This window comes from Brachycentrus maculatus, unplaced genomic scaffold (genome assembly GCF_059751285.1).
Source record: "Brachycentrus maculatus isolate JH-2025_06_01 unplaced genomic scaffold, ASM5975128v1 h1tg000304l, whole genome shotgun sequence".
NCBI lineage: Eukaryota > Metazoa > Arthropoda > Insecta > Trichoptera > Brachycentridae > Brachycentrus > Brachycentrus maculatus.
Genome location: NW_028281054.1, coordinates 697,724 through 710,490, shown reverse-complemented (window position 1 = coordinate 710,490; position 12,767 = coordinate 697,724). Strand labels below are relative to the sequence as shown.

The 12,767-nt window shown below is 31.7% G+C and overlaps 1 protein-coding gene across 1 annotated transcript in view; it reads left to right on the top strand.

Annotated features, from left to right (window-relative positions):
• The window catches only part of LOC148304789 (irregular chiasm C-roughest protein-like), a 143,048-nt gene that overhangs the window by 61,160 nt on the left and 69,121 nt on the right, over positions 1–12,767 (top strand). Inside the window, exons 2-3 of the mRNA XM_088267743.1 lie at positions 4,082–4,552; positions 8,217–8,367. Coding sequence (XP_088123869.1) covers positions 4,304–4,552; positions 8,217–8,367 — 400 coding nt within the window. The 5' untranslated portion in view covers positions 4,082–4,303. The remainder of the gene's footprint in view (positions 1–4,081; positions 4,553–8,216; positions 8,368–12,767) is intronic.

The following is a 12,767-nucleotide window of genomic DNA, read 5'->3' as shown; positions in this document are numbered from 1 at the left end:
TGCAGCTCACAGCTGGTTATGACCTCTATTTCTGGTTCATTGATCATTTAAAACACGTGCAACATTCATCATTTTACCCATAATTGACAACCACACTACTCAAATACTAACTCCTTGATGTATGATCAATCTCATGACAGAGTATATTTTTGAATGTTCACAACCTCCATCTGTGTTGGATTGAGAAAACGTTTACAAAGCAGATACCATTAATTTGGATATTTGCAATGATTGTGTTAATATGAATTAATATCATCTTGCCTTCAAGTAATTACTAATCAAGGTAACCACGTCAATGCAATGCCCTATGAATCATTTGAAGCCGATAAGAGTATGAAGAATTAAATTTTTGATTTTAGACACTGAAAAAAAACTTGATGAAGCTTAAAGTAGAATTAAAACCTAACTTACCCTTCAAAACTAGTATTCAAAGAACTAAATGTGCCAACAATTGAAGAAAATTTTAATGAAGCCTCTATCTTACAAACTTTCAAAGAAAAAACAACTGGAGTCCAAATTTCACGTAAACCTAGATTTTTTAATAATTTAAAATTGCACAGATGTAGAACAACAGCAGCGTTAAACCATTATACGTACGTAGGTATTTAAAAAAAAAAACTTCCGGAAAACTTAAAATCTATACAAAATTATCAAACGTTTAAAACTAAAATAAAAAAAACCTACAAGACTCACCCCTACCTAGACTCTATACCAAATAATATATGTATTTTTTTATTTACTTTGCTTATTTTTAATTTTAATTTATTTTCTTTACTTTTCTTTGTTTTTAAAAAAGAATGTAAAACGAACTCACTCTCTAAACACAAGTATCTACTTTATTAGAGAGGAAGAAACGTTATATTTGAAATGTATTGAATATTTACCAACTATTTTGTATTATTTAAATATGTTGTATGTAAAAAAAAAATCATTTAAATTTTTTTTAAAGGAAATATTAAACAAAATAGAACATGAGAATAAACAAAGGAAACTAAATGTTTGGTACTGAGTTGAGAAGAATTAAGGATAAACATTGTACTTTAAAAAAAATATCAAATAAGAAAAATTATTTGTTTATTTGTGTAGTAAAATAAATAATAATAGTCTATCAAAATCGGAAATATCCAGATAAATCAAGCAAGAATTGGAGTGTTATAAAGCTTTTATAAGAACAGATTTTTAATGTCGTTTAAATACGTTTTTATTGTATCATAAGTAGTACGTTAACGAAAAAAATTGGACTAGGATTACAAATTCACGGTAACGTTAATTGCGTGACTATTTTTCTATCAATTTCTTAGATAAACATGGCGGAATGTACCGCACCTAAACTAAGTTTGGCTGTCTGACTCTCTAGTAATCAATAATTCACTTTCTTTTCTTTTAAAGACTCCAGCTTAGCCGAAAACAAGTGCGTGAATTTATTACCTATGTTGGCAACTTGTTTGTTTCATTTGTACACGAACGTTATCACTCCCATTTCGTTATATAAAAATATAAAATTTCTGTATAAAATATAAGTTAAATAAAAAATTAAAACTCACGTTTTCATAGCGTTTCTTAGCATGTAAAATAACTTGCTAGGAAAGAAACGAACATGCATTTCATGAAAGTCGCAACTAAATAAAATGTTTACTCAATTCAACCATCGATGGTGCCGAGAGCTCGCATGTAAAATGTAATATCAATTACAGGAGTGGAAAAGTGAGAAGCGTGGTTTAATTATTAAGACGCATGGAAAGATAAAGAAAAGTTATGTACAATATTTTGAATGGGTCCAAATCTTTATTCACAAATTTTGGTTTGTCTACTGTAAAAAATACATAATGATTTTTTCAAGCATCTCCTAGTATGTAAAATAATTTGAGAATAATCTTACTTACATTTCATTCAAGTCTGTGTTAACTAAGAAAATTACTCAACTCGACTATAGACAGTACCAACTCGTATGCGAAAGGAGGTGTCAATTTCAGGATTAGAAATTTCAGTAGTGTGGTTGCCAATCGTGGGTAAGACGGTGAATGTCACACGTGTATGTAAAGTGATCACTTAAATAATCCTGTGACATGTTGCATATTCTATTTAATCTATGTTTACTGAGATATCAATATAAAATAACCTCCAGGTGGTTAAGGCCCAGATCAGTGAAAAAAGATTTGAAGCAAAATATAACTTATTGGTACGTAAAAATTGGTAGTTTGGTAAGCAATCATTGGTAGGATGGTGAATGTTACACGTGTATAATCTGATCACTTAAACCAGCCAATGGTGGTTCCATATTTTATTTCATCTATCTTGAGATATCGACATATATTGTAAAACCAATCCTCAAGTGGACAAAGTCGAGATAAGTGAAAAAAGATTTGAACAAACTGAAAAAAATTGTGAATAAAATATCATTGTTTCGCGAGTGAATAAGGCTTCTTGGGTAATTTTAATAAATTCTTCGGGCTGTGGAGCCGAGGCGTAATGCTCCTTTTTATCCTTTTCCTCATTAGTTATTTATGTCTCCCCAAGGACCTCGATTATCTTGCCTGTTCCTATCCCCTTAGTCTAGCGAAGTGGTCGGCAAACTTACAGCCAAAGAGCCAAATATGCACATTACAAGGATCATTTTTTTAATTAATCCTATAAATTAATTTTGAGAGTAAAATCTATTAGCAACTCTATAACACATCAACTCTAAGCTTTATAAAATAAAACAACTTTGTTTTAACCACTTTTTATTGGTACACTTTTTCCAAACGGTTTCTACAATAACCTTGTCAATCTCAGGGTTTATATACTAATTCTTTAACATTGAAATACTCATAGTTAGATTGTAATTTATAACCCTTTCCTTATGACACCAAAAACTTCCACGCACTCCGTACACCATATGGAAACATGATTTTAAAAATTCCTAAATATTGCTTTTATTGAGCATTGCGCAGCGAATACGTCAACTCCGAATACCTCAATTATAATTTTAGACCTTTATAAAATTACTGGTATACTAAATAAAACTTGATTTCTCACATAAAAAGGATTTTAATGATTCATGAAATCTTGATTTTCTAAAAAAAAAAAAACAGTTTTTTTCATACTAAGGTTGAATACGTAGAGTCGAAGAGCCTTCCCGTGGATATTTATGCCGGACCCGCACTCAAAAGGTCAAAGAGCCGCATGCGTCTCCAGAACCACACTTTGCCGACCAATGGTCTAGCGTATCACTACTTGAAAGGCATAATGGCCCTTGGAATAGATATTTATGTAAGAAATTGTATCGACAATTGTATTGAAGAAGTTAATTATTAAATCGATCGGGGAGTGAAATAATATTAGTTTTATTGAAATTTCACGCTTGTTAAAACAAGCAGCTCTGAATAGAATTCGGAAATTTTAATATTGCGCCAATTTAGTAATGAAAAGTGCTAATAATATCCCATATTACTAACTAGGAAAATTGTATAATAATTTATTTAATTATAAATAAAAACATTTGTTATTTTAGTTTCGGAAGCAATAGAGGGTTGAATATAAACTTATGTTTATATTCAAACCCTTAGATGGAAGCATGAGTAGCTTACGAAACTAGTCGTTTAAAATAAAATATAATACTCGAGTGGTAAAAATAAGTTTTTTTTATAAATGATTTTATCATGTCTTACCACAATGTGAATACCGAAACAATAAATAACAAAATAATTTGTTATTTAATATTACATTTAAAAATACCTGCATTTCAAATTATTCCTTTTTTATATTTGGTTGATAATGATTTATTTTTAAAATTACAAAAACTTTGACATCATACATTTATTATTAAAAAGAATTTAAAATTCACTCAGGGTATTCTAAAAATGTCATAAAAATACAAACATTGTAACTTCTTATGTTCGTTTATGACAAATATTATTTTATTTAATGAAAATATCCAAAAACCGTGATTCAAAATACATAAATTTCGACATTTTACATTTTTTCTTAATTTTTAATTATTCTAGAAGTCGTGTCTAATCTAAGTAATAAAATTTAATTTCACTCTCCCAAAATGACGTCGTAAATTCCTCCCCTAATAAAATATCTGTTTTTTTTACAGATTTCATCACTCAAGAATACTGCCGACCGGGGACTGAAGAAACAATTACCGACCTGCGCGTAAAATGCGTCATTAGCCTTTTATTGTTGAACGAAAAAGGGCGCGAACCCGCCCCGAATCCGAATTGAAAATCGGAAGGGATGAACGGAATTTTTCGAGCTTTCGCAATCTCTCCCTCCCGATGACACGTGCAAGACGGGGGTGACGGAAACGGCGACAAAGATGGCGGACCGGATTTCCGGGGACGCGCTGGCAGGAGCATCGCCGGATGTTTGGTGGGAGCCGTCCCTGAAGAGCACGTCCCGGAGGAAGAAGCTCTCCATGTTCCTGCTGCTGCGAATGGGGTCGCGAGCCAACTTGGTCCTCCTACTCGCCACAGCTGCCATCTTGACCAGCCGGCCTTGCGGTGTGATGGCGCAGTTCAACGAAGGTTTTGGTCAGCAAAAGTTTGCGATGGAACCGCAGGACCAAGTAAGTTTACATTATTTCGGACAATTGTAGCTTTGACTTCATATATATGTATATCGGTTATCTTTGAACCTAAAACTAAACTTAACCTGATGTAACCTAACCCTTTGAGTGCTTTGAGGTATTTATTTTCATTAATTGATTTTTTGTGTCCATCTTCGACACACGCTCAAACACTACTGAGTCAAGCAATCACAAATCTGATATATATATATATATATATATATATATATATATATATATATATATATATATATATATATATATATATATATATATATATATATATATATATATATATATATATATATATATACATAAATGTATATGTATACATAAATAATATTTAATGTATGTTTTATTTATTTTTTTATTATAAACACAGAAGACTCGTCATTAAGGCCAGCACATTTCACCTTTTCGCTTTAAACTTGTCTCATTTTTAAACATCTTTTGTCCTCATAAACCCGCGTAATCAATCATTACGTTCCTTCGTTTTAGCTTTCTTGTCATACTTCGTGGCTGGATTACAGATATTATTAAATCTTGTTCTCTCATTCGGGAGACTGAAAAACGCCGGTATTAAGTATAAGAAAACAACGTTTCAAGATAGTAAAGTTATTTCATTATACACACAATAACAAGATTTCGAGTGTGCCCAAATACTTGTTCACAAATCTGGATTATCTCTAATTATATGAGTTATTATTCATATTATTTTATAACATCGCAACATAGATGAAGATTAATATGAATTTTAGTACCTAGTGTTGCTTTATATCATGGGTAGAATTGGTGAATGTTACACGTGTGTAAAGTGATCACAATTAGCTTACGACCGCCACAGGCTGGTAAAAACTCAGACTTCCGTATTCTTCATCTTTGTTACGAAATAAAAATTAACGTTAAAAAAAACTTCTTATTGCAGATAATCCAGATTTGTGAACATGTATTTGGTCATACTCAAAATGTTGCTAAGGACTTTTTTAAATTAAATTTTTATAAACCATTATTTGTTATAAAATAAAGTAAATATTTTTTTATTGTTTCGGCAATCATTTTTTGGTAAGACAAGATGAAATTTTAAAAGAAAAACATTTGTTTTTTACCAATTGAGTTACATTTATTTGATTATTACGACTTGTTTAGACCTGAAGATGAGAGCATAATAAATTAAAAAAAGTGGTAAAAAAAGATTTTTTTACAATAGATTTTAAAGCTAGGTTTTAAAGGAAAATAAACGATGCTTTTTGCTATTTTTCTTAACAAAGATATCATTTTATTATAATTGACAGCAGATTAAAAGTACAGAGATTTCCTTTTGCGTATATTGAGATAAATACGTCGGGATGTTTGTATGAGATTGATATACGTTATATTATAATTAATCTCCTCTCATAAATTCATATTACCTCCCGCCATACTTAATATTATCTGGAGCGCTAGAACGAAAATTCTTGAGATTACTCCGAAACAATTTCAAAATTAGATTTTTTTCGGAAAACGTAGAAAAAAGCATGTGCCCATTAAAAGCGTACAATTTACACATTTTTAACAGATATTTTTTAAACATTATATTTATTTTATTTACAACATTTTTTGTGTGTCTAAATACTTGTTCACAAATTTGGATTATTTCCAATTAGGAGTTATTTTTTGTATATATATTTTAAATATTATTTGTATAACAGTTCCAAGAATTGGAGTAGTGTTGTTGTCAATCATGTGAATGCTACACGTGTCCAAAGTGATAACTTAAACCAGTCTATGACGGTCTTAAGCCCCGTAAATGCCGAGACTTCCATATTCTTCTTCATATTTGTTCAGATGTCAAAAAAGAATAAATTTAATTATATATTTCACTTTTTTTTGCTGGCATAAAAACAAATAAGGTTTGGTAGGCAGAGAGGATATAAAGCCATATCACTGTGTAAACTCGTCTATGTAAAAAAATCGCCTCCTTCACATTAATGCCGATGCCGATCTTTCCCGTTATTATTATTACTGTACATTTTTTCACTATTTGTAAAGTTTTTTTTCTTCATAAATTTTATTTGACCAGTGACCGGGTTTCATCGTTATCGGCATCACAAAACCCGGTCACTGAACAAATAAAATAAATAAAGAAAAAATATGTTTTTGAAATTTCCTAAACATTTAAAAATATTTGTAATGTATTTTATTATTTATGTGAACATTTTAGTATCTATGTATCTTTATGAATACAAGTGATTTAAAAAAATTAAGTATTTGTGTTATTTCATAAACTTAGTGAAAAATCAATAAAAAAATACGATTTCGCCTTTTACTTTTAACTGTGCATTGAGTAGACCAAATGTTATGTACAATGTGTTGTTTCTAGGAATGTTGTTGGAAAACGTTAGAAAATAAATAACTATTTCTCTTACTTTGTTATTTGAATTACTGCTGTTTATACAACACAAGACCATTTCATTAGTTCGGCAATGAAAGAAATACCCTATTCAAGAAAATAATTAGCTATTCAAACAACCCTTAAGGTCGTATTTCCCTTCATAGCGTACCGGCCACAGGTAACAATCGCCCTTAACTGAGTTTAACGCGGGTTTGAGGATTAAAGAATTGTTACCGAAACGGATAGTAAAACCGCGTTATTGCCTCGTATAATCGCGGTTTTACCGACGGTCAAGATAACGGTTTAAGGTTTAAGGACTTCACATATATATGGCCACCTTAAACGACTCGAAAGGCTTCAAACGGTTATTGCTTGAGTAAGAGCGAAGGAGTGTTAACTTCAACATTATAAGCAATAAACAGGGCGTAAATGAACCAGGCATTAATTTAATTTGATAGAAAATAAATGGAGTATTTCACAGCGTGCGAATACGCAATTTTTCCCGAAAAGGGTCAATATTGCTTTCATGGATATCTTCGTCTTTTTGTAGTTTTATCCCATTTTCACGAGTCGGCTTTTTTCCTTTTTACACAGTAGGATTGGCGGTCCTGGGTTGAATTATTCTACATAAATATAATAAAATGGGTGAATTTTCCGTTTGATTAAATTATTTGAATCATACCGACATACGAATACGTACTTTAAAATATTTACCACACTGTAAATAGATAATCTCATCTCAGAACCTGAAATTTGGATATATGTGATATTAATTGAAAAATAGTTTTATTTTAGCTACATCAGAAAAATATTTGGACGCTTTGATTAAGGAGGGATAGTCGAAAGTCCGCAACTTAATTTTCTTTTAACCCTAGTTACATTCACATAATTGAAAATTTGCTTAAAACACCATTTTTTATGGTAAAAATTACTTTTCTTATGAATATTTATTTGTTTATTATTGTTTATTATAAATGTAGCTTATGATTTGATAATTTATTTTTACTAATAACTTTTAAAATGTTTCCAAATACTTATTTACAAATGTGTATTTTCTATACTTAGGAATTATTTTCACGAATATAGCAAGAATATGGAAGTTTGGGTTTTAACAGAGCCTACTACCTATCATAGGCTAGTAAAGTGATCACATTACATACGTGCAACATTCACCATTCTACCCATGATTGACCACCACACTACTCATTTTACAACTCAATTGTAACTCGATTGTTACAATTCATAGATTTATCCATAACCTTCAATTTACTTACTATTTACGTTTATTTTCAGACCGCAATCGTTGGATCAAGAGTGACTCTGCCCTGTAGAGTAATAAACAAGTCAGGAGTATTACAATGGACCAAAGATGACTTTGGTCTGGGACATCACAGAAACCTTAGTGGATACGACCGGTACTCGATGGTGGGCAGTGACGAAGAGGGTAAGATCACGATTGTAATTTCATTATCATCGTATGTTTTATATTACGAAATTCACAAAGGCGAAAATGCATCAAGCCTCTTTCTAACTAAATAACTAACTAACCCTAACGCCGCTACCCCGCAGGGGTAGGCAGAGAGAATAGAACGCCACACCACTCTGTCCTTGCAAACATTCTTCGCCTCTTCCACGTTCATGCATCTCCTCATACAAACCCGCCGATTGTTTCGACTCCTAACCTGACCACTTTCAAGTATTTGCCATACTTGATCGTGCCAAGTTTTTCTCGGTCTTCCTCTGCTCTTTTTTCTAATTAAATTAGCCTCATAAATTTGTTTTACCGTTCTTCACTCGTTCCTCACTCATTCGGTCTACATTTCCAAACCATCTCAACACACCTTTCTTAATTTTATCGATAATGCTTGTCTCAGTTTTGCATTCCTTCCCTATTTCACTATTCGAACATCTATCATATATCATTTTGTCACACATTCTTCTGAAAGATTGCACTCTTTTTTGGGTTACAATATGTGTAATTATTGGTTTGCTTCTTTCTCGGTCAGTCTCCGCCCATCTCTATCCTCCGCTCATCTTTTTCTATGTCAGAGATAATTTGGTCCATGTAGTTTAAGCAAGGTTGTCCTCTCTAGTTTGTGCCTTTGCACATGCAAATCGTAAAAAGCAGGCCTTGGTGTCCTTTGTTATGGGCTCGCTATTGTGTTATTTTATTTAATAAGCATCTAAACTCCACAGTCCTGCTTGATATCTTGTTGTTCCCTACATGTTCCAACCGATGAATCTCCAACATGCGTCTTTAACACCACATCTCTAATACCTTCAGCCTCCTCTGTTCTGCCTGCCTGATAGTCCACATTACTTACCATCATCTTCATTTAGTTTAATACATACAATTTAAATCAAGTATCCAAGGTGAATGAACCGAAAAAATGCTTTATTGAAAGATATTTGTATTTTATTTATTGTTTCGGCATTAATTTTGTGGTAAGACATGTTATAATAAAACCCTTATCCGCACCCCAATGGTGCATAGGGCACTGTGTCTTATGAACGCAGTGTTATCATGATCGCTTTACTTATGAAGGAAAGGTGATCAGCCCTCCGCTTCAGGTACCAGTCCATGGTAATATTGAATAAATATTGCAGTGAAAAAATCACTTATATTTATTTTTACCCCCCTTGGGAATCGAACCCGGGACCTCCAGAACGGTAGCCGAGCGTGCTGACCATTACACTACGGAGGCGGACAGACATGTTACAATGATTAAAGAAAACCACCACCACTTGTTTTATACCACTTGGGAAAGGGGTCTCACGCAGAGAGTGAGAATTATAGGGTAATAAGTCTACTAAGCCCCGTCTGTAAACTCTATGGGGAGATTATAATTGAAAGAGTTAGAATGGCGAGAAAAGATCGGATTTGAGATGTGCAATGTGCTTTTATGAGTGGACGAGTGATCAAGTGGTATAAAACAAGTGTTTTCTTTAATCATTGAAAGATATTTGTGTTATTGATCAGTTTCAATTTCTCATTTATTTCTTTTAAATATGCTTCGCACCGTATGTTTTTTTTTATGCCTATTTACTATACCCGTTTATTGATTTATATTTGCCTTGTGTTAGTTTTGCTTAATTTTTTTAAATCTATTTTGTAACTTTCTTATTCATGTTTCAGTCTTGTTAACCTTAATCCCATGTCTCAAAATGAGAAATGGAAAATTTTAATCGGGAATATTGCATACATATATGACTTATGTATGTTATATCTGTTTTCATGTTTTGATAAAATAAAAATTTATAATAAAAAAACGTATTTTTAGAAGCTTTTGATTTCCTGGATAGAAATGGAGCCCAAAGATAGTATAAGTGTTTCTAATTTAACCAAATTTGTCTAAATAAATATTAAGACAGTCAGAAAACAGTTCGGTTTAATCTGGTTACATCTTCCAATGAAACAATGAAAAATTCAATGTTTAACGCTAAAGAGCCGTGGTCGCTACACATTTTGAGGGTCGCCTTAATTAAATTTCTTAATTGCGGCACGAAATAATTAAATCGCTGATAAATGGATTACTGCGATAGTCCTCAAAGTTTTCCATCGTGAATGGGTACCTTAAACTGGTATGCAGTAAGAATTCTCAAATGCTTCTCAAATTGTATTGCTGGCAAAACATATATACTTTGCTTCGTGTAAAGCCTCGATTTTAAGAATTAAACTGTTAATTTTTATAAAATAAAACTACTTTGTTTTAACCACTTTTTTTTGGTACACTTTATCCGACTGGTTTCGACAAGAACCTTGTCATCATCAGGGTTTATGTACTAAATTCTAAAATATTGAAATACTCATAGTTAGGTTAAAGTTTATTACCCTTCCCTTACGATACCAAAAACTTCCACGCACTCCATGATAATATGATTTAAAAAACGGGAAAAACTCCTAAATGTTGTTTTCTTTGTGCATTGCGCAGGATGACAACTTGTCACAAGCTGTCATCCAGAGTTGACGTATTCTCTGCGCAATGCACAATTAAAACAACATTTAGAAATTTTTTCGTGTTTTTTAAATCATATTTTCATATGGTGTACGGAGTGCGTGGAAGTTTTTGGTATCGTAAGGGAAGGGTTATAATATTCAACCTAACTATGAGTATTTCAATGTTTTAGAATTTATCACATATAAACCCTGACGATGACAAGGTTCTTGTTGAAACCGGTTGGAAAAAGTGTACCAATAAAAAATTGTTAAAATAAAGTAGTTTTATTTCTTGAATGTTTTCCGCAGATACTTTGTGGCACATTTTATAAACTTGATAAAATTAATTAACTTTGTTTTCACCACTTTTTTTTATTAATCCATTTCAACCTACTGGTTTCGAACAGAACCTTGTCATCATTAGGGTTTATTTTAATTCAAAAACCTGTATAATAATAAGAACATTTAAATACTCTCACCAAAAACACACATTGCATACATATATAATTCACACAGATATAATACATATACAAACTCACACACACTCTCACACTCACTCACTCACACACACACATACAAACACGTTTGTAAAGTGTAATTTTTCCATAAGTTTTGTAAACATTTGTACTGTTTTAGTATCTACATGTTATATTTAAACTCTAACCACTCTGTAGGCCAGACATTCTGGCCGGTATGATTCTAGTAGGCAGCTCCGTGGGCCACAATGTCTGGCCCGGCGCAGGTATAACTTTAATCACTGATTTCTCTATGACCAAGTATATTCTACCAAAAAATATTTCAGATAAATACAGTTAATCTTAATAACAATGGTAATACGAATTGCCAGACAGAGTGCCCCAAAATTAGGGAACCAAAATATTTATTTTAATGGTAGAAAAACGTCGCATTTTTTTGATCAGAGTAGCTGATCAGTTATGAGAAAAAAATGGAAAAGATAAATAAATAAATAATTCAGAAGCATTTCGTTTAAAACTTTTTACAAAAAATATTCTAAATGACACATAGAAATCACCATAGTCTGAGAAACGTTGGTAACGACGAATATATACATACATACAGACTCATTCGTTTTATCTTGGGGAACTTCTCAATTAACTTGTCTCAAATAGATGGGGAGCATTTCAGATCGTCTATAAGGGTATATATAAATATAAGGGTAAGAACTTACAATTTTAAGTCTGGTAAGTAATCGTTTTATGTGTATCAAATTCCCCTGCCTCGTCGTTAGAGGATTTGGAAAACCTTGATTGATTTGCTTACAAAATTTTACGAACCCTTGTCGAAATGTATTGTAATTATCGGAAGATATAATTAATATTTATGCTAGTGTTTTGACTAGGGTACGTTTGTAGTAAAGAGTGTTGTTTCATTTTATGGTAACGGTCTAATAGCAACTTGTAACTCTAATAGCTCTCAGTAACTCATTGTTTGGACTTCCTCACAATATAAACTACAAGGTCATGTGGCAGCTGAGTTTAAAAAAAAATAAAAACGTATTTATACAATTAAATAACAATTTAACAGTTTTTCCATATTTATTTTATTTGACCCGTGACCGTATTTTGTCTTTACCGACATCATTAGACTGGTGGGAGATTAGATAAAATTCTATTTTATTAAACAAATCCATAAATCAGGGGTTGACTTTATGTAAGACTTAATCATGATTTTATGTAAGTTTTCTGATAAAATAAAATAAAAGTTATATAAATTCATAGTTACCAATCTCTGCCTTGTTGGGTATAAAATATAGATTCTTATCAGTCTGATGATATCGGTGACGACAAAACCCAGTCACTGGTCAAACAAATAATTAGTTTTATTTATCTTTCTTTTTTATTTATTTTTCAAAACATATTACATATATAAGTCATATATATAATATT